The sequence below is a fragment of the Amblyomma mixtum genome, chromosome 1, assembly GCF_055824585.1.
Source record: "Amblyomma mixtum isolate Tamu chromosome 1, ASM5582458v1, whole genome shotgun sequence".
Lineage (NCBI taxonomy): Eukaryota > Metazoa > Arthropoda > Arachnida > Ixodida > Ixodidae > Amblyomma > Amblyomma mixtum.
Genome location: NC_143012.1, coordinates 183896455 through 183919164, shown reverse-complemented (window position 1 = coordinate 183919164; position 22710 = coordinate 183896455). Strand labels below are relative to the sequence as shown.

At 47.1% G+C, this 22710-nt stretch overlaps 2 protein-coding genes across 4 annotated transcripts in view; one reads left to right on the top strand and one right to left on the bottom strand.

The window, feature by feature from the left end:
- LOC149370185 (uncharacterized) overlaps positions 1-19691 on the top strand; it is a 43491-nt gene extending 23800 nt beyond the window's left edge. The window contains exon 3 of the mRNA XM_089577165.1: positions 18357-19691. Within this exon, the coding sequence (XP_089433291.1) occupies positions 18357-18494 (138 nt within the window). The 3' untranslated portion in view covers positions 18495-19691. The remainder of the gene's footprint in view (positions 1-18356) is intronic.
- Positions 663-14932, bottom strand: LOC149370186 (uncharacterized). 3 transcript variants are annotated; one of them, XM_089560452.1, is made up of 8 exons: positions 12657-14932; positions 8086-10418; positions 7961-8002; positions 5752-5838; positions 3809-4054; positions 1536-1695; positions 1405-1437; positions 663-982 (listed from the first exon to the last, which is right to left on the bottom strand). In XM_089560452.1, the coding sequence occupies exons 2-7, from the start codon at positions 8192-8194 to the stop codon at positions 1434-1436; spliced, it is 648 nt and encodes a 215-aa protein (XP_089416578.1). In that variant the 5' UTR covers positions 8195-10418; positions 12657-14932; the 3' UTR covers positions 663-982; positions 1405-1433. The 3 variants fall into 3 exon arrangements, with proteins under 3 accessions (XP_089416578.1, XP_089416570.1, XP_089416562.1); XM_089560444.1 differs by lacking the exon at positions 1405-1437 and having other exon boundaries at positions 663-821; positions 955-982; XM_089560436.1 differs by lacking the exon at positions 1405-1437 and having other exon boundaries at positions 12657-14928.
- Positions 19692-22710: the final 3019 nt, after the last annotated feature.

Here is a 22710-nt window from a genome sequence, read left to right as displayed (position 1 = left end):
GCTGGTCAAAACCGGCTCGAAAGTCGTACCGACGTCGGCATTGGGGCAAAAAGTTACTTTTTCCAACCTTGGCCTGATGTTCGGACCAACACTGAACCGACATTCATGCCACTATCAGACCACTGTTCAGCCGCTCTACCAACACTGAACCGACATTCATGCCACTCTCAGACCACTGTTCAGCCGCTCTACCAACACTGAACCGACATTCATGCCACTATCAGACCACTGTTCAGCCGCTCTACCAACACTGAACCGACATTCATGCCACTCTCAGACCACTGTTCAGCCGCTCTACCAACACTGAACCGACATTCACGCCGCTATTGTACCCACTTTCAGCCACTCTACCAACACTGAACCGACATTCATGCCACTATCAGACCACTGTTCAGCCGCTCTACCAACACTGAACCGACATTCATGCCGCTATTGTACCCACTTTCAGCTGCTCTACCAACACCGGCTTGACATACCACAATTAGGCCACTGTTCAGCCTTTCTGCTAACGCTTGCCCGAAGTTTATGCCATTGCATTTCCAGTTCAGCGAATATTCACATTCCAGTTAATGTTCGCATTGGGAAAGCCATGGGTTTTGGCATTGCAAAGCTGCAATCATCTCTTCTATACACATACACAACAAAATGAGGCAACGAAAGAATCCAACTGAGAAACAATTTATTAAATAATTAGGCACCGTGGCTGGGGACGCGCAGGAGGCGGGACCTTGGGAAGGAGCCAGGGCCGCGCGGGAGGAGGATTTCTGGGAGGTGGGGGCCGCTTGGGGAAGGGAGGGCACTGTGCTGGGGGCTGAAGCACAGGGGCTCGCATTGGTTGCCAGGCCGGCAGCGGTACTTGGCAGAAACGCTTCGGCAAAACGCCTTTTGCGTCCGCCGCCACGGTCCACCGAACCTGGCAACCACTTCCTAATAAACCCCTGCGCTTCCACCACATCCGCCCCCGTCTTCTCACAGATGGCATCTGCATAAGATAAGCGTTCATTTTAGGCCAGCAGAAAAAGTTTGCTCGTTAACAGAAATCAAGATTATTTCAGCAACAGAGAAAACAGAAAAGGCCACAAGTACATGTTAACTCAAAGTGCGTGCCAAAATGAAAGGACTACAGTATCCAAATACAACTTGAGGAGAAAATCCACCTGAAAGCTCTTCTAACCAACTGTATAAAGCTGCTGCGACATCACGGTCGACCACTTTGCACTACTAACATATGGGAGCACAAATGGCTGGCAGATACAAGGCACGACTACGATCCATGACAAGAGATGGATGTGACTGATGGGAGGGCTTTCTTTGAAAGGCATCTGCTGACTCATATATCTTCAGATGCACATGGAAGAAAACTGTAGATGACTACCCCCATAAAAACAGTAACAAAATATTCACCTGTAATGAAAAAGAAAACTGGTAAAGTATCAACTGAAAAGAAGAAAAGAAAACAAAGTGCAGCAGAACCTGGTGCATGTTCTTCCACTCATCTTTTAAAATTCATTTAAAAGCTACCTGCAACAACATACCTGTTGCCACCTTGCAAAACTTCAGGGCAATAAATGACCACTTGCCCTTGCGGCCATGGAGGCTGTACATCCTCTGTACAGCCACCCCCATGATGGCGGTCATTATGTTGGAGCCCACCTCCCTCAGGCCCTTGCCCCCCAGGCGGACCAGCTGCTTTCGCTGAAAAGAAACACCACAGGTGCACAAGCTATTAGGCACAAACATCAATTATAATTTCATTTAGTTTAGCAGAATCGAATAGCTAAGACAATTGTGTGACTACCTGTCAACAGCCCATGCGAGTACCTACAATCATAATGCATAATTTCTGTATGATACAATAGCTTGACTAGTTGCTACCAGCAGAAAGCACCACCACCAATATGGACATTCTTTTTTTTTCCCAGTTTACTAAGAGCAGGGAAACTTTAGCGATTAAGCAAAGGTGGCCAACTCCTACCCATTATGCTTTGCATCTTGGACATTATTATATTATAACTATAATGCTTTTTGCAGATATCTATGTGCTGGATGTGTTTTCTCTGCACAGCCGTTACGCTAAAATTGATTTGGTTTGTAGAACTTAAAGTTCCAAAGTGACTCAGGCTATGATGAGGGACACCATAGTGGAGGGCTCCGGAAGTTTCGACCACGTGGGGTCTTTAACATGCGCCACTGACATCACACTGCACACGGGCGCCTTGCTTTTCGCCTCCATGGAAAACTGGCCATCACGGCTGGGTTTGAACCTGAGTCTTTGGGTTCAGCAGTCGAGTGCCCTAACCACTGAGCCACCATGGCGGGGCTCACTACCCTGAAATTGAGCAGTCTAATTAATGCTATACAAAGGGCGCTTATTTAAATCCCCAAGCACCTGAGTAAAGCTGCGTGCTTAGCAAACACATTTAATTAAACGATGTTGCTTGTTTTTGGCAGCAGATTACGTAATGAAATGTGCATAATGTGAGCAAAAGACAGGGAAGAGGTGGGTTAAAGCTGCCCCATTATTTGGGAAACCTAGCCGAAATTAAAGACGCGCTGAGAGAGGACCAACTTCCAGCTGTGTTCACAGCAGTTCATGCAACAGTATATTAACCGAAAGCTCAGCTTCCTGTAAAACAGACCTTACAACATCCTTAATGTTAGCTACAAAGTCCACTGCTGAACTAAATTAAAACAGCACAACAATAAATGACAAATGTAAGGAAAATGAGGGGCTCGTTATGAGACACATACGAAGAAAGGCAGCCACAGGCAACAAAAGCATAGGGGATTTTTTTTTGCTGTTGATCGATGTAAAACAATAATGTAATCACAGAAATATTTGACTGAGAAAAAAAATTTGTTGGAACCAAGTCTGTTATGCAACGACCGGCCACCGGCAGAGCTCTGGAAAACTACATCGAATGACATTGACTGACACCATCTGAGAGCAACTGCCCCAAAAAAGCCTGTGACTGCACCGCCAAATACCAAGCTACTACAAGATGTGACAGGTGCAATGCTTCGCACAGAACCAGCATCAGTAGCTTGGTTTGCTGTTTAGCGCTCCTTCTCGCCTAAACGCTCTGATGCGACAGCAGTCTCGCAGGTGGCATTTTCTTTGCATTGCGTGGCTGAAACATGATGTGACAACTGGCACTTGCCGTAAGCAATATTGCGAGCGCCACATGTTCAGCACTGCTACTGAGCCCAACAAATTGATAGGAGCCAAAGAGCAGATAAAGAGGGTCCCCTAACAGCTGTCCCGACACGTGATGCAGTTTTTGCAAGCTCTGCTACCGGCTGGGCATTGCGTACCACTTTTGCTTCCAACAGTAAATCTCACCACACAAGGAATCGACAGGGCGTTCCAGTGAACACTCTCAAAAATTCCTAAAGAAGCGCAAGTTCGATATGGGAAAACAATTTCTTTTTTTGGAGGAACGATCTCTCAGCAGTGGTGGACATAATTTACTGCATAACTGTGCGTGTGTACCTGCAAATATTTCTTCTATTTTGAACTCCCTATTCTTAGGAATTCCTGAAAATGTTCACTGAAACAGCCAGTGTGTATATCAGCAAGCAACTTTCATGAACAAGACATTTACATTAACAAAACACACTGTGACAGCACACTCCAGCACAACAGTAGGAATTATATCTATGAAGAGCATGTTATTCACAGAGCACGGCATGCAAATACTCTTGGAGCTCAAGATTTCTTCACAAACCTCGGAATTACATTATTCATGCAATTCGTTAGTAGGCATTCATTTTTTCCAGACACGAATTATCAGAAACATTAAATCACCAGTCCAGCAGCCACGCTGTCGTCCTGGACGGCAGCTTCCAGTGTCCAACTCCTCGGGGGAGAATGCGGGCAGTGCAAGGGTGGGAGGCGGTGGCGAGGGGGACACTGGCCGAGTCCTCTGCTCCAGCTGCCGGTCCGACCGCAGCAGCACGTGATCCTCCAGCCTTTGTAACCGCTGCATTAAGTCGCGATGCTGCTGTCGGACCTCCAGCACCAGGCACATCAGCTTCAGCAGGGTAGCTGAAACTGAAGCAATCAACAATTTCAGTGAGAGCAGGGTTAACCTGGGCGCAATAATATCATTTGCGCACTGAGGTACAATAAAGAACAGTATGAGGCTAACAGTAGGCAGCAACACACTCTGTACTATGCTCCTAAACTTCCCCCAGTTTTTATCCTCCAGGACACTTCTAATTCATGTTCTATTCCTTGCTAGCCTAATTTAAATGCCATAAATGTCACCATGCACTGACAAACACCTAGGTGAAATGGAGCTGCTCTATGTGTGATAGCTAGCACAGAACCTGCAGCCTTGTTGTGTAAAGGACTTCTCAGTCTATGAGCTTCGCCAATTTTTACATTGCTTCATGGGCATTTCCACTGCTATTGCACCATGGCAGAGATGGCAGCAGTTAGTCGCAAATGGATTCTTCCAGTGTCATGAGAAGCATGTGCTAATAGAAGCGAGAAAGCAGAGCAGGCCTGTGCCCTTAATATAGCATTGCACCATTTGGAAAGTATTGCTCACGGCAAAACCCACATTGGCCAAAATGCTGGAGGTAGACATCTGTTCTAACTGCAAGTGCTGGCAGGGATCAATGCATTAAAACTGCAACAAAGATAGCCCTTATGGAATTATAGCCCTTAGCTGACAAGCGAAATGCAACAAAGAGGTGGACCAAATGTTTCTTGCTAGGCACAGGAGGTCCCAAACTGTTGAGAAATAAAACAAGGTCACATTTATCTCTTACCACGCATCCATTTTGCTGCAGGCAAGACAAGACTAGGAGCCAGCTGATGTGCTCCACAAGGCAGTTAGGCTGTCCAGTTCTTTCCTAAGCAAGAGGTTCTCCTTCAGAGCATGCCATTATTGGCTGCTTATCTTCTTCAGCACCCTTTATGGGAGCTTTGTGATAGCGCAATTAATTTTTTTTCAGCACATTTCGCTGCATCCAAGGCACTGCATTGACTTCCAACCAGTAAACTTATAAAATACTTTGAAAGACAATGAAAAATTACAATATGGGCCTTGCTGACCAACCGCGACCAAGCGACCAAATTATGCTGGTAAGGAAACAAATGCACAGAACATGGGACTACTGTGTAGAGTGCAATTCGTAGGAGTGGCTTCCTGGTGGTGATGTAGGCCGAGAGAGGCAACAGAAATGCCAGGATCCAAAAGAACCCAACAAAAGCACAACATACAGCTCTTGGGAAGGGCACACAACCACTCCACTATGAATCACAAGAGGAGAAAGCAATGGAAGTACTAGGTTGTAAATTCCAGTACCACTTCAGTTCAATACAATCGTTTTTGAGAAATACATGTGATGATTTTCAGAGTGACCCCTTTTAAAGCACATAGTTTGAAACTAGAAATGTGCTCCTAGCACCGTTTCAAGAGCCACTGAGGAGAACTCCGTGCAAATATCTTCCTGAATAAGTATATTCTCTAGGTCTTTCTGGGCCTGTTGACTGCTGCTCGGCAGCAGCAGGTACAATGAGAAATTTAAAATTTGCTCTGTTTTTCTTTAAGGCAAAGAAGATCTAGCTTCTATATTTTGTTGTGTCACTTGATACTAAACAAAATAGGAGTGTAATTAAAAGAAAGGAACACAGTGAAAAGACGGGACAAGCAGCATTTGTTCTGTCCTCTCACTGTGTCCCCATGTTTGGCTTGCATTTCTCTTTTTGCACAAAAGTAAACAAAGTGAAAATCTCACCATCAACAGTCCCAGCTGTCGACCCCTCCAGCTTGCTGGGTGGCGCACTTTTTTCGTTCACGCTCTCCCCAGCGTGATTCAGTGGGGCTGGAGATGAACATGCGTCATTGATGGCAATCCAGGAAGTACAGAACACACTACTGTGTACAACCACAATGTCACATTTCTATCCTAATTGAATGCAGAAATGCTACTTCAGGATATTTTTGTAGAAGGGACAGAACAGTTGCATGGCCAGGCTGTTTTTCATACAGGTGATCTTTTTAAAACACAATAGACACAAAATTACGAAGTTCAGAAACAAATTCCTGGTTATATAGAGATGCCCCCCAGGCAATAGTAACACTTCCTTTGGCCGAAAAGATATTTTAATTTGGTTTCAATCACAGGCTGTACAAAGACTTCATAATTCAAAACCCATCAAAACCGACACCTCCATGACAAGTAGTTGACGTGACAAACAATGTCACATCATGCAGATACCTATGACACATAAAAGAACGTTGTGATCCGACTGCGGCGGCGCGTTTCGATGGAGGCGAAACGCAAGAGGTGCCCGTGTGCTGTGCGATGTCAGTGCACGTTAAAGATCCCCAGTCGGCTGAAATTATCCCAGGGCGCTACGGCACCTCCTTCTTCCTTTCTTCTCACACTCCCTCCTTTATCCCTTCTCTTATGAATGTCCACCGAAATGTGAGAGAATTACTGCACCACTTTCTTTCCTGAAAAATCAGTTTTCAATTTTTTAAATATGTGTCTATAGTACTTCAATAATTACATTTCTCATGCACCAGCATGGTGCATTGGTACCGTATTTTCCGGTGTATAAGACGCGGCTTTTTTCAAAAATCTTGCTGGTGCGTCCTATACAAGGGTGCGTCTTATATGCGAATTTTTCGTTTTTTTTTTAGAGAGTTCAGAAATTACTCAGGTTCATGTTCAAGCCTTTTTTACCGAAAAAATATCACTAGCAATGAAGCGGTTGTAACACGGTTAATACTTCAATACGGGGACCACCGTGCGCAATTTTTTTTAGGTGAACTTTATCATGAAACGACGGGGATGACGACTTCCGGGATCACAAACACACCACCGTTTCGGAGGCCCCAAGCAAAAGTAATGTGAAATGCCAAAAGATGACGACAATCACGCTTCTCGCCATTGTCAAGACAAGCCAGGACAAGCCGGCGTTCTTTTTTCAGCCACCCTTTGCCACTTTGTTTGCTCCATGTACGTAGTGCGAAGAGAATATTTCAGTCGCGTTGCCACCAGAAATGGGCGAACTTTTTGATAGCGCATCCGAAGGTGAAGACTTCCAAGGTTTTAAGTAGAAATAAAATGTTCTTATGGACATGTGGGAGAGTTTTTTCGTTTTTCTTTCTTTTTTTCCAGAACGTGGGCAGGAATGGCGTGAGTGTTGCCTTTTTCGACCACTTAGCATTGCTTAAGAATTTCTCACAAGTACGGTGAATTTCGTGATGGTCGCGCAAGCGTGTTTAATTGATCCTCACTAGCCCAACTGGGAAAACTGGGGTGCGTCTTATATAAGGGTGCGTCTTATATAGCAACTTTTTCAATTACAGCCTGCATATATGGCGGGTGCGTCTTATACACTGGAAAATACGGTACATTTAAGGACACAAAAGAAACTGTCATGGCAAAACCAAACAGAGAGCGGAATATATGTCATGTGAATAGAAACCTGTTCGCAGTACTGTTAACGTGGGTAAGAGAGTTTGCCACGAAATGGTTACTGGCAGATTCACTGCTGATCTGAGAGCATGGCAAATGTAAAAAGCTGATGCCAAGTCTGAGCACGCTCCATTTCTCTGCAAGTGCAATTAGCTACGGTGGAGTTTTTTTCCCAGATTTTGCAAGCATACTACCATAAATCCCCAATCAAAACTAACACAATGTCGACCTTACATTAAATAGAAATGAGAAATGGTGTTTTAGTTTTAAGGCGGTTAACATCCAAAGGCGACTCAGGCTATGAGGGACGCCGTAGTGAAGGGCTCCGGAAATTTCGACCACCTGGGGTTCTTCAACGGGCACTGACATCGCACAGCACACGGGCCTCTAGAATTTCGCCTCCATCAAAATTCGACCGCCTTGGCCGGGATCGAACCCGAGTCTTTGGGGTCAGCAGCCGAGCGCCGTAACCACTGAGCCACCGCGGCGGCTTAACAAATGAGAATTCATGTCTTACGTGGTGACGGCAGCTGTACAACATCGTTGTGGCCCTCATTTCCTAAAAAAGAATTGCACATGAACGTCTTGTTAAGTATGCAAAATAATTTCTCATCAATAAAGAAATATGAGAATTTCAATTACCAGAAACTGCCGAGCTTTCTAGGGCTGAAGTGAACTCGTAGCGCCGCACCTTTTTTTCGGCGCTCTTGTAGGATCCTGCAAACATTCTCAATATCTCGACAAAAACCATGTCATCTCCAAGCAACAGTACGGATTTCAAAAAAACAAAACAACTGAGGCCGCCTTACTGGAAATCAAAGAAAAGCTAATTGAAAACATAGAAAATAAACTGCTAACAGTTGGCATATTCCTTGATATGAGGAAAGCGTTTGACTCGGTTAACCATAAGATATTGCTTGAAAAAATGCATTGTTATGGAATACACGGCGTTCCTTTAACCTTATTTGCTAGCTACCTTGACAACCGATCTCAAACAACTATCATTAACGGTATTTCATCTGGGATCGGTCAGATTGTGTCTGGTGTGCCACAGGGCTCCGTTCTAGGACCAACGTTGTTCTTATTATATATTAATGATATCATCAACCTTCATCCAGCAGACAACATTATAATCTATGCAGACGATACTAAGGTATTTTTTTCAGGGCAAGATAGTAATATTTTGCAAGCAGCCTCCAATAGTTGGTTATCCCAATTGTCTGTTTGGTTAAAATCAAATAGGTTAGAACTTAATGTCAGGAAAACAAAGTACATACTGTTTAGAGCCAAAAATAAGGAAGTTCCGAACAACTTCCAAATTTACTTCGAGCAAGCTCCTATAACTCGTGTCAGCTCTACAATGTTCCTTGGAGTCATTTCTGAAGAACATTTACTCTGGACAGATCGTGTAAACTACGTTTGCACTAAAATGGCTCGCTCTGTTGGTATCCTAAATAAATTTCGCACAATACTGCCTCAAAAATTCAAACTACAAATTTATTTCTCTCTAGTCTTTTCGCATGTACAATATTGTTTGTTGATCTGGGGAACGATACCTCAACCAATTTTGTGAAAGTACTTACTTTACAAAAAAGAGCTGTACGAGCGATTGATAACTTACATTACAGTGAGAGCACGGGTCCTTCCTTCCTCAACCATAGACTGCTAACCATCACGGCCGCTTACCACAAGAAGCTTGCTGTTTATATCAGAAACCTTATGAAAGGAAACTGGCAGACTTTCGAGAGCACATATTTAATTGCCCAAACAGCATACAGTCTTAGGCACCCTCAATACCATGCACCAAAATCTCGTACAAAATATGGGTTCCAAAAAATAACTCACATAATTCCTCATAATTAAACACGTATCCATACTTAACAGAATTGTCACTACAAAATATGTCCGAGGGCTGCTTTGCTGACTTGATGCCCGTTCAGCTGCCTGCATAGCAACACTCAGGCCAACAGACTATCAGTTTGAAAGCCTGTGAAACACTCATGTGGCAGAAGCATTGTTTTATTTACAATTAAAAGTGTGATTCTGGTTCCTAGGATTTAACAGCTTTAAGCTATGAAGAATGACGTAGCGGAAGACTCCAGATTAATTTAGACCACATGGGGTTGTTTAACATGCACTGATATTACAGAGCACAAGCGCATTCTGCACTGCTCCATTTCACCACAGACAGGATGTAACCTGGGCCCTCGGCTCAGCAGCATGGACCACTCAGCCACTGCGACAGGCTAACAATTCAAACTGAACTAAATGTAAACAGCTGGATGAGTTGGTTCTGAATTTGCATTATGAAACACTGTCTCAGTGCACAACAAACATGGATGAGGAAAGAGCACACAACGCAAAGCATCAATTGATGTCTGGCATTTGTATTGTATGCTCTTTCCTTGTCTGTGCTTTTTGTGTGCCAAAAAATGTTTCATAATGCAAAAAAAAAAAAATTACCATACTAAACCTTTCTGTACTAAATATTATTAAGCATACTGAGTGCAGCACTAATTCTGGGAACTACAGGTCTTCAAAAACAAGGCACTAATGAGTTTCAGAAGTAGTTCATCAGCTTACAAGTGCAATAGCTAACAGTTCATTCTGCTCCTCTTTTTGACAGCTGGCTAAGCGGTGGCTATCAACATGACTTCTTAGTCGTAATTTAGCCATGCAGAGGTGCAGACTCACAGAATCTAGCAAAGAGGCCTTTACAATCGCTGATGAAGCTACCATCAATATGTCTGCAATAAGACTACTTATGGCAAGTGGTAACGACGACCACTGGGCAACGCATCCACTCCCCTCCGAGAGCTGGCTCGGCCTCAGCTTTTGCGAGCCGCGTCACCTCCGAGCTCCTGGCCACAGGCCAGTAGCACTCTTCATTTGTCTCTGTGAGCCATCCGACAGGAATGACTGCAAGGCAGTCGTCCTCAAGAGGAAACTTCACCACAGCGAATGGTTTTGACATGCTGCACAGAGGAAACACGACAAAAGATTAATGGGGAAACAAGGATTTTTACCAGACACTGTCTGTGCCATACTCTACTGGCACTTGCCTGTTTGGGTGCCGAAAACTTCACACTACCATGACAACTGACAGGTACTCTTACAACCATCTCGTTCTACTTCGCAACGCACTTCTGAACTTTCATGAGTTGAGAGTTACAAGTGTCACGAGCGCCTGCAATTTGGGACTTATTTAAAGGGACACTGAGGAGAGCACTATTAATATTTTTTTTTATAGTAAAATCCGATAGTTCGGCATGTCATGGCTTTGTTGCCACTTGGCCGGCAGCGAAAGATGCATTTATTTCTAAGAAATTTGGATTCGAAGTTGAAAAAGTTTTTCCCGCCGCTCTGATTCAAACTTGGGATTCGTCTATGACGACAGAGGACTAAGAGACGTGAAACATGACGTGCACATGACGTAACGCAGACTCCGTGATTTCTGGCTGCCAGCAGTGCGGCCTAGCAGCAGCCGAAAAGAAAGCTACCGCCGGCCGCACGTTGAAGGCATCTATCGGCTATTGCGGCCGTCGCTACAGTCGCTTCGATTACGTTTGCACTGGCGTTTTGCCAGCGTTACGATGGATCTCGTTCTCGAAGTCGTCAACGAAGTTCTCGCAAATAGACACCTTTAGCATACCGTGTACCTTGTTACCGCTAGCGGAATACCGGGAGCCCGCCTACCGCCGGAAAACAGGCGCTGATTTGTCCCGATGCTTCAGGAGCGCGCGTAGCAGCCGGGCACGTGTCGCCATCTGGCGACGTCAAGGAGATTTGCGCATGCATTGGCTGCGCCTCAGTGATGCATGGTTTCTCGGTTCCTGGTGTTGCTAGAACCATTCGTTCTAGCAACACTGTTTTGTTCTATGATCTCATCACGCTTGTACTTGCGAGTTTGGCCTGTGGCGGCGATACCTGTATTTTGGTTCTTGCTCTTTTCTACGTTACAAGAGCTTTGTTGTCAGTATGAGTGGCGTTTTTGTAATCAGGAGCTGGTATTCTGTCGATACAAGCCAACTTCAATTTCTCCTCAGTGTCCCTTTAAACAATATTTCTGTGCCTGCTGTCATGTGAACCAAATAACAGCCAGCAATAGTGGCGTGAAACTTCACTGCATTGAACATCAAACTGAGTGCAGTCTACCAGGAGCATAGTGATGAAAAAAGAAACCAGTAAAACGCAAGATTGACCAAATGAGGAAGAGAGAAAACAAGCGCGTTCAATTAGCGAGCTCGAAACTAGCACTCGCTATATGTAGAGTCACACTGATCTAGACTTTGTAATACAAGGCTCTGAGTAGCGGGAAGGGACACACATAAATAAAAAGTACTCTAAATTTTTTTTCTGTAACCGATCACTGGCAGGAGCAGCATTACTTCTGGCAGTACAGAAGAATTGTGTTCATTCATCCTGTTGTTGTCACATTTCTCTCATCGCTCGGAGACTCGCAACGCAACAATGTCAACACTGCCATGGAAGCATTTGTCAATCAAGCACAAGGCATGCAGGCTGCGACTCTATGACGTCTGACATGCATGCCTGAACCAAGCGATTAGCCTCACAAAAGCAAAAATTGGCGATGAAAAACACTCAACTGCATCGCACTTGGCAACTGGTTGGTCATGGGGGGCGCCGCAGAGAACGGCTCCGGAAATTTCGACCACCTGGGGTTCTTTAGAGTGCACCGATATCGCGCACAATACACGGGCCTCTAGAATTTCGCCTCCATCGAAATTCGACCGCCGCAGCCGGGATCGAACCCGCGTATTTCGAGTCAGCAGCCGAGCGCCGTAACCACGTGACGACTGTCATTGCGATCATGATCATAATATCTATACACGTACATAAATGTACGATGTGCCGTGAGAAACAAACCCTCTCAGAAGCAATGCGCCAACAAGATTTGCCGGGATAGTGCGTTCACCCTGATGAAGGAACACATAAACACACACGACATTTAGAAGCGCTTCCCTTCGTGTACGTGTGTGTTACTTCATATTACCCCAACCCTTACACGCAGTTACACCTTGCAATGCGCCGCTGAGTTAATCAAAAGACAACTGCTGACAGATGCCTACAGACAAGTTAGATAAAGGGGCGACACACGAGGCGTGCTCATTGTCCTCACTCTTGACAAGTTCACAAGTAAATATTAGCTGACAACTAACATGAAAGGGAAAAAGGACAGAATGTATACTTACGCAAGCAGTGCCTCCTGGTTCCCCTCGGTGACTCACGCGTGCCGCCACCAAACTTCAAAAAGCTTGAAGAAATAAAAATTCACAAGCGCGCGCTTTGCTGCCAAACGTCCAAACGAAAAATGACCACAAGCTATGGATTGGGATTGGCTTGGAACGCACGTGGGAGCGAGAGCGGATGCCTACGTTTATGCGTAAAGCGGTGGATAAATACACGTTTAGTTTCGAAAAATTTCTTTGAAGCTTAGTGTTGACAACACCGCCAAGAATAATTTTTATCAATTTTTTTACACTTCAATTTATTAATGAGCAAAACATCTTATTTTACGCGACAGCTAAGATGGAATGGCATGGCTACTTTTGACTACTTTCAGCTCAAGTTTTGGCTCCTTTTAAAATGTTCCCAACGGCAACCCTGCCCGCGAGTCATGCCGCGAGTGCTCGCGCTTGTTTTTCTTTTGTGGTGTGGAGGTGTTGGTCGTACTGCCTGTCTGCTGTCCCTTTGTGCGGCTGTTGCGGTCCTCGTCTTTCACCGCAAAGCTTCTGCATTTCGCCGTGAATGCAAAGCAACGCAAGTACCGTATCGTTGAAAAAGAATACCGTGAGATCTTGCAAGATCTCGGTATTTCACAACGGCCGGTCGCATCTACGTCTTCAAGCTTGGATCAAGGCGGCAGGAAACGATCGCACTCCGAAACATCAGTCGACGTACGCACCCCCCAACTCTTGCTACCGTCCGAAGCAACCACGCGACGCAGAAGCGAAGTGCGCGCTGAAGACGCGTGATTGAAATCTATGACCGTAATCAATATGAAGACGATTAACCGATAGCGATTAATACGTCCCTATCGAAAAATCTCGTATATATGTGTCATATGTGTCTGGTCCATACGAGATTATGGAATATCTCGTATGATTATGGAATATCTCGTATGTGTCATATGACACATATGTGTCATATGTGTCTGGTTTACAATTTTTGGGAAAGGAAAGGGAAGGGCTGGGGTGGAATTATAAGGCAATTAACAATAAAATAGCTTCCATTGAAGTTAGTAAACTAAAGAAAGTAAAAAAAAAATTCGGACGCGAAAAAAAAACTACGCGCCGTTCCGGATTCGAACCACCGACCAAGAGATCTACAGCTCACTACACTACCCACTACACCACTGCCGGCATGGCAAAAACTGCTTTACATTTCGATGACAAGACTTATGCTATGCTTCCCACTACTTTAGAATTCGACGGTTAGGTGCGAGGACAAATGTTTATTTTTAAGGTATAAGGAGCTGAACTACAGCCGATTGCACTTCCACTGATATTGTGGATCTTGATGTGCTCTGTGATAAGCACTGAAAGATCTGATATTTGTATGTATTTTAATTTTCACAGCGCCTGCACCATTGATCGTAGTACTCTCATTGCGCACATATTGTTAACTACAGTCGGAGCTCTTGCATGAAAATACCTGGCGTTATTAGCTCAACTAAGCCCAGAAGGCAACGTTTGCCTTCTGGCTGAACGTTTGTCCAAGCACATTGGAAACACCTAACGTCATACTGTTTGGATAGGCGCGGTTTACAACAGGAGGGCACAAGCAGAGAATCAAGGAGAAAAATATTTGAAACAGGCCAAGAGTTTTTTTTATGCGTTGGTTGGGCACTTGTTAATCGCTTGTTCATCCCTTCTTTTCCGCGTGTTTCAAACAGCAAGGCCCACTCTATGAGAGGCACTCATCAGCGGCTATGTGTTTCGCACGAGATTGATGTAAGCTGATACGGTGCATATCGGAGCTCTTGTGTACGCACGAGTGTCGCGTGTCAGTTAAGGTATGCCACATATGTAATCCATACAAGTCACCTTTCCGTAGCGCGTGAACTACTATATATGCAGCAGATGTGTTCATCTGTGACATTTGTGACGCGTATGAGCTCGTACGCAGCCTATACGCGTTCATACGAGACACATTAATTTGTGACACACATGAACTCGTATGAAGTATATGTGCTGATACGAGGCGCATTTGTCGACACATGGTTCATATGGTGCCCATATGAGTCAAACGAGGCACATATGAACTCGTATGAAGCCTATATGTGTTCATATGAGGCACATATACTGACACATATAACTCATATGGGCTGCATACGAGGCAAAGGGAGAGAACGAGTACCGTGGAGGCGCAATGCCTTCGCATTCTTCCAATTCGAGTTCCCGCAGACGATGTAACGTTATCTCTTATATAAGCGCATGGTCAGCGCTGTCCTATCGTGGAGCAAACGCACGTTACTGTTTACCCATTCCTGCTTTAATGGAGTGCCCGACACGTTGCGCCATGCATATATGTTTTGGTGCTGTTCTGCAGGTATACCGCATTAACTGCGACGCCCAAGCACATCAAGGTACAGCGTATTTAACGTTAGAGTCGAGAAGTTATTTTTATAAAATGCTATTTATAGTTTTTGAAATTCAGGCCTGAAAATCGGTGCTGCATGTATGTTTCTCCGACTCGCATTCTTTCATTGCACGACTGGACTTTTTACATTTACACAGAACGAAGACCACAACCTTAAAGGGGGAAATAATCGCATGCATGCATGCAACTTTGCATATTTTAGTTTAAAAAACTGAGATTTAAAAAATCTCACAGGAGGTTATGCGGGTTTTTACGAAGATATCATTATCTACGCCCCGGACTATATATGCTTATAAATAATTAACAATGTGCGAGCTATATATATATATATATATATATATATCGCGCCTATCGCCGCAATTGAGAAAACTAAGAAGTCACAATAGCAACTGCATGATGCTCCATAGCAGTCGGCACTTCAAAGTTGCGTTGCCTATTGCAGGAATTGGCCAGCTTCTAAATATGGCAAAGTCAATGCAGGGGAAACATTCGAGAAAGTGGTCCAATACTGCCAACTTCTAAAAATGGCTGAGCCAAGGCGGGTGAAACGTCCGAGAAATTGGTCCAATACTACCAACTTCTAAAAATGGCTGAGCCAAGGCGGGGAAAACGTCTGAGAAACTGGACCAATACTGCCAACTTCTAAAAATGGCTGAGCCAAGGCTGGGAGAACGTCTGAGAAAGTGGTCCAATGCTGCCAACTTCTAAAAATGGCTGAGCCAAGGCTGGGAGAACAGAGGCAACGCGGGGCCTTCACAGGGCTGTCGTTTGCCAACTCAGATCCTACATTGGACCGATGTCATGTGCTGCTTGGGTCCTTGACTGCCCGACACCCAGCCAGTCCTCCCCGCTCGTTGCTCGAATAAGACAAGTAGTGTGAACTTTCCTCTTTGACTCTTTTTCCTGTATTTATCATAAGCACTTTGTTCTGTTCCCCCGTGTGTTTTTCCCGTGTATTGTTGCATTGTTCTCTTGTTCCTTTCCTTTCTTCTCGCTCATATTGTAATTGGTTTCCTTTCCGTTAAAAGCCGCCTCGTTTATTGTTTGTACTTTGGTGTTTGTTGAAAATAAGACCTGCAATCATCTCTCACAGTTTTTCACACAGGTCCAGCTGCAGGCCGCCCCGAGACCTAAAAATCTCTGCCTCTCCCGTAAACGAGAGTAGAGTAAGCATGAAATGTTTACGGGCCTAATGTCATCTCGGTGGACACCCGAACCGCACCGTACAGGAAGGGAGGAACGCCACCACCCGTTCAGCGCGATGCCTTGCCATTTGAACGCAAGGTTTTTTGAGGAAAGGAAATGGCGCAGTAATTCTCTGCCATCTCGGTGGACACCCGAACCGCACCGTAAAGGAAGGGAGGAACGCCACCACCCGTTCGGCGCGATGCCTTGCCCTTTGAACGCAGCGCTTCTCCCCCGGATCACGTATGACAACGAAGTGTAACATGGCATTTATGTGCTTTTTGCACGCGTTAATAGAAATCGGAAATTATAATTCCGTGCATTATCAAACCCACAGCTCCACTGATATCTTGATAAACATTGAGAAGGCACTGGCAGCAGTTATTTTTTGTCTCGTTTGGAGACCAACCGGCGCTTGCATGCCGGTCGCGTAGGAGGGCTTAGAGAGTCTCGTTAAATCTCGTTAAGTCTCGTACGGTGCCCGGATGTTCTCGGTTTAGAGCCCGGATGACTGGAATTCAGTGCCCGGATGAGTGGATTTCAGTGCCCGGATGTCTGGAATTCAGTGCCCGGATGAGTGGATTTCAGTGCCCGGATGAGTGGATTTCAGTGCCCGGATGACTGGAATTCAGTGCCCGGATGAGTGGATTTCAGTGCCCGGATGAGTGGATTTGAGTGCCCAGATGATGGCTCTCGGTCTCGGCGTGACGTCACCACACTGCCGACAACGGGAGCTAAAAGCATTTCATGCTTAAAAACGATCTTGTAGTCAGCGGCAGGAAGCGGGGGCTGCTGCCGCGAACGCTGCGCAGCTGAGCGCGTTGATTTCAGGTGCGCCGACTTGTCAAGGCGTGCAGGCTTGTGGGCACCGGTAGTAGAGGCTGCGGACTCCTGGCTTCGGTTTGCTGAACGAACGTCCTTGGAGCGGGCAGCCACACCAAGGATGTGAGTCCAGTCCCTTGGGTCATAGTCTCGGGGGTTAATAACTTCTCCCTGAACCTGCACCTCCATGGTGGCGTTGGTGGCGGAAGCGTCCGTCGGAGTAGGCCTAGCTCCCAGCGGAGTGAGGCCTAGCTCAGGCGAAGCGGTCACAGAGGGAAGAAATGGGGGCCGTGGGTGCCCGAAAATGGCGTAGTCGGGCCAAAAATTGATGGAGTGCGGCGCTCACCTTAATAGATCAGTGGGTGGCGAAATCTGGGCCGATGATGCTGGCGATTGGTGAATTCTGTCGTTTTTGCGTGGAGCCGATGTGGGGTGCGTCCATACTCCACGGCCCCCTGGCGGGAAGTCCTGAGGCAGGAAAAGTGTCAGCAATGTGGCGGTAAGTAAAAGTGGTATGATATCAACCAGAAAGTCACTTTCACTTCCCCATTTCTCTGAACGACAGACTGCGCCATTAAAAAAAATGCATTTTGATGCTTTCATTTATTTAGCCACGTAATTATTATTATTATTTGAAATTCACTCATATAACCTGCGTCTAACCGCTTCCTTCCGTCTTACGAAAGTTGTTTTTTTTTTTACATTTCAGCACGCAATTCTAACTTTGAAATGGTCGCTGAAGTACATAGTTTTTTAGGAGTATGGAATTTCAGTGTCCTGCCTAAGCTATTAAACGTTGCTCAGGGGTATCTAAAGACTTCAGCAGCTCAATAAGACCGCAATGTGCCATCCAAATTTCTTTCCTTATTCAGTAAATATCTACAGCATGCTCATAAAACATCGTTTGTGCAGCTTTAAATAACTAAAAGCTATAAAATGTATCCGTCAAGTCAAAATTTTACAGTTGTATTGTGTTGGCAGGTAGTAAGACGCGCCAACATCCTATATATTTAGAAAACTTGTAGTACAGATTTTTTCTAGTTCTATTCTTACGTTCTTCACTTATTTCTTCAGGAGATTTTCGTTAACTGCGCTATGAGAAAGCAGGAGCAAATATTTTATGAAGACAAAACCCAGATGTGATCATAATTGTTAATACCAATGTATTAGGTCGGCCTACTGCAAAATAGGCTTTATTAAAGGCCTTACGCCTCATATCTTGTCTATCCAGCTCACTGGGAACCTGACTAAGCTTCCGCCGCCGTTTTTATTCTTGGTTCCAGCGTCCGCAAATAACCCCAGTAGGCTGCGCCTTCACTTGCAAGAACGGAAAAGAGTTCGGTTACTATGCCATTGGCACACCGTGTCAGGTAAGTAGTATTCGAGGGCGTTTTATGAGCAAGAATAGAACCAAGGAGTAGCTGCTTTAGCTGAACATTAGTAAGACTGTTTAGGAACAAACTGGGGCAAGAAATTTATGCAGCTCTTATTTTTATGTCAAATTAACGGGATCAAAGCTAGTACTCGCAAGTGTCTAGTCCTCGAACATCTCCGCCCAATAAATATTTTAATTTCAGCTGTGTGCACGAATACAAGCAGCTTTCCCGCGGAGAGCGAAATTGTGCCTAGCCGTGTGTCTTCAAAGCACATAAACCGGATTCTCCTGGGTAGTACTTGGCTCAATCTTAATCGCAGTGACACCGAAGCTCTACAGTATCCAATTCGAAGGCGATCACAAAGTACGTAGTTGGATGTATTGATGATTAGATCTATAAAAATATCAATAGATACGATTATCTGCAACCAACGAGAGAGTGCTTTAAGAGAAGTTTATTGAACCCATCACCAAAAAGGGACATCGGTCCCTCTACAAAAACAAACATACATTGCGGCGACTGATGTCGCCCGGTGCACACACGCACGCGCAGGGAACTTAAAGAGTCCAAAACCACCAGATGTCCAAGAAAGTTCAGGGTTCCATACGCGCGGGGGAAGCACGCACAAATACCCGCGCACAAACATAACGCGCGAACAACGCACACACACCTCGCGCACAAACTTCGGGCACGAGCATAACGAGCGAACATCGTGTACGAAACACGCGCACCACACAGGCGCGCCACACTTAATATGGCAGGAGCCGCACCGACACACGGCCCCTGCCCGCGACGATGAAGCGGGTGGACCAGCGCCGAAGGAACTGGTGCTCCTCCAGCGACACGAGGTCCACGCACGCCTGGGCGAACATGCGCGCACGTACCCGCTGTAACATAGGGTACATGGCTCTCCGTGGTCATCCCTGCAGAGCCGCCACACCTCTCTGGCGCCACAGCACGAATGCCCCGACGCAAAGAAGCATGCGTACGAAAGGGTCGCGAAACCTGGAGTTGGGGCCCAGGATCGCTCCAAACATCCTAGACATGAGAACCCAAAATGTCCTGGCGACAGAACACTCAAAGAGTGCTTGCGGCAAGGTTTCGACAAGGCCACACTGCGGACATCGGTCGGAGGGGGCCACGCCCCAAGCCGCCAGGCGGTCTGCCGTAGGCAGGGCCCGCCAGCCCCGCAGCCAGCCAAAGTCTCGCACGTCTGCGGGAAGGGATGACGACGTCAGGTCCCGCCATCGCACCTCTGGTAAGCGCCAATTTCTCCTGTGGGGCTTCTTTTATGGCCAGGAGCTCACATACCCGAGAGGCGGGAGTTGAAAAAAGCTCCACCTCTGGCAGCGCTGCGGTGAGGGACCTGAGCGTCTGGCAGACTCGCTAGAAAAACCGAGGCTGCTGGAAGGCTGTCGGGCCGACACTCTGCTCGGGAAAGAAAAGGGAGCGCGACGTACCGAGTAGGTATGACAGGAGCGCCCTGCCCGGGTAGCCGGCCTGGTTAGCCAGGTCGCTAGTCGCCCGCAACGCGAGCACGTTGCAGAATGTGGGCAGGTGGGGAATGCTGAATCCCCCCATGTTAGTAGGAAGCCGGAGGAGCGCGCGCGCTACAGACTCCGTCTTGCCTGCCCAAAAGAACGAGCCACATAAAGTGGCCAAACGGCGCGTGAAGGTGCGGGGTGGGTGGGCGATGCGTGCGGCATAGTACAGTGGGGCGCACACCGACGCGCGGATGATAAATGCGCGCTCCGCGAGGGAGAGACGGAATCGCGCCGCCACTGACAACCGTTTCTCGGCGGTCTCTCTAAGCCGGGTCCACGTCTCGCGAGCCGGCTCACCGGACGCGAGGAAATAAACCCCTAAAACCTTCACGGCCGAAACCCACTGCACGTCGCGCAACAGGTCTGAGGAGAACGCGCCAAAACGCAACGCCCTACTCTTGCCCCTGTTCGGCTGGGCGCCGGACAGCTCGCTGTACACTTAAAACAGCCGCAAAAACGCTACGTAGCTGTCCTCGTCCCGCAAGAACAGGGACACATCGTCGGCGTATGCCGAGACCTTCACCTGGCCAAGGACCGGCAGCGAGAAACCGCGCACGGACGGAGTCGCGGCGATGCGGCGCAACAGTGGATCGATGCACAGAACGAAAAACATGGGCGACAAGGGGCAGCCTTGCCTGATCCCTCTGGAAACACAAAAGGGAGCACTGATCGCTCCGTTGACGGTCAGGCGGACCGTAAGCCCCGAGTAGAGGAGCCTGATTCTGGCTACGAAGGCTGATGGAAAGCCAAAAGCCTCGAGCACACCTAGCAGGTATCGGTGCTCGATACGGTCAAAAGCTTTGGACTGGTCAAGCGAGACAAAGCAGCCCGGGATCCCCGCTCTCGAGGTGAATGTGAACAAGTCACGAGTAAGTGCGGGAGCGGAAAACACCGAACGGCCGGGCACGCTACACGTTTGCGCTGGGCTGACCACCGAGGGCAGAATCGCGCTCAACCTGTTTGCCAGCAGTGACGCCACGATCTTGTAGTCTGCGTTGAGCAGAGTGATCGGACGCCACGCGTGCGGGTCAGATGGGCACCCGCCCGGCTTCAGAATGAGCGTGACTCGGCTCTCTCTGAAAGACTCTGGTCGAGCTCCGTCCATCAAAAAGCTGTTGACCATATCGAGCAGGGGACCCCCTAAAACGTCGTACAGCTTCGCGTAGAAACTGACGGGGATACCGTCAGGTCCGGGGGCCGAGGCAGCATTCATTCTAGCTACTGTGGCGCGGAGTTCGTCTGGCGTCGCCGGTGCGCAGAGCTGCTGCGAGAGCTCGTCCTCGACTGCGGGGAGACCCTGGCAAAAATCGCGGAGTGCGTCGCGGAACGCGGGGTCACCCGCCCGCTCGACACTGGATGCGAAAAGCTGGGACACATGGCGTATGAGGATTTCGCGTATCTCCGTGGCGCTGCTGCTCATGGCCCCGTTGGGCAGCGCGATCTCCGCAATGAATGCGGGCGCATCCTCATCGAGGGCGCCTGCGCGAACCTGCCCCAGGACCGATGGATCGGCTACGGGCCTACCCTGAACGAGGGCTCGGCTGGCAGCGCGCGACGATTGCCTCAGCAGCGTCTCGTAGCGAGCCTTCAATAAATTGAAATTGTAATTGTAATTGTAATTTTAACGAGAGAGTGCACTGCACCCACGCTAATGACATCCGGCGCACCGCAAGCTAGCCGTTATTACGCCTAACTTGCTTCGCATCGACACCACAGGGGACAATGCTTCGCAACTAATCGCTGCATATGGTGAAATGCCTGATAATGCTACCTGTCCAATATCAATAGAAAAAATAATTCAATAAATTTAGCGTGTGTTTGGTTTCCATAACGTCTTCGGCAGCCAAGCAACAGAGGCAAGGCTCATCGCTACGATTTAGTTATGTTCGCTTCAATGCATGACAGCAAGGAGGCGCGGAAAATCAGTACATCAGATGGGAGGCCATCCTCAACTATAACTATGTCCATCTCATTACAAGTTTTCGCTAGCACTGTGAGACCGTGCCCCTCACACAAAACTTAAGTGCGTGGATGGTACGGACTGTGACATGTGCCTTTAAAGGACGGAAATGTTGCCAAGGGTGAGAATTTTTCCCAGGCAGTCCCAAATGCATGCAAACGCTTCAGTGTCCTGTGCGGACCGGCCGCGCAGCCTGCTGGTTTTCGTGCGCGAAAACTGATTAAAATAAAACGTTTTCCCTTCCTTGTAGTGATTGCATTCCCAGCTGTACTCCCTGTAGCTGCATGAGATTAAAACATATTCTGTGCACGTTCCCTAATTATTCTTGTAAGCAAACAGCATACTACCTAAACTGAGATGCGGCGAAATAGACCAGCGCCTATTGCGACTGGAGGCAAGCGTCGCAATTGTTGTTGTTGCGACTGATAGAAGAATGAAACGGAAATTGCACGGGCCTGCCAACTGGCTCCAGCCGAGCCACCACCGCTGCCACGTGCAGATAGAGGAGAGGAGAGGAAAAGAAAAGACCAATCGAGCCACCTCCGCTGCCACGTGCAGATGGAGGAGGGGAGAAGAAAAGGAAAGGAAAGAAAAGACTAGCCGAGCCACCACCGCTGCCACGAGAAGAGACAAGAAGAGAAAAGAGAGCCAACTCCGCTGCCACGAGAAGAGAAGAGCAGAGAAGAGAAAAGAAAAGGGAGCTACCTCCGCTGTCAAGTAAAGAAAAGAGAAGAGAAAAGACAGCCACCTCCTCTGC

Excerpts from the sequence above, each read along its gene's own strand:
- LOC149370186 (XM_089560444.1), bottom strand. The coding sequence starts at position 8,194 with ATGGTTTTTGTCGAGATATTGAGAATGTTTGCAGGATCCTACAAGAGC. Across the intron at positions 4,055-5,751 it reads GACAGCTGGGACTGTTGATG|TTTCAGCTACCCTGCTGAAG; the intron begins GTGAGATTTTCA and ends TGATTGCTTCAG. Across the intron at positions 1,696-3,808 it reads ACAGCGTGGCTGCTGGACTG|CGAAAGCAGCTGGTCCGCCT; the intron begins GTGATTTAATGT and ends GTTTCTTTTCAG.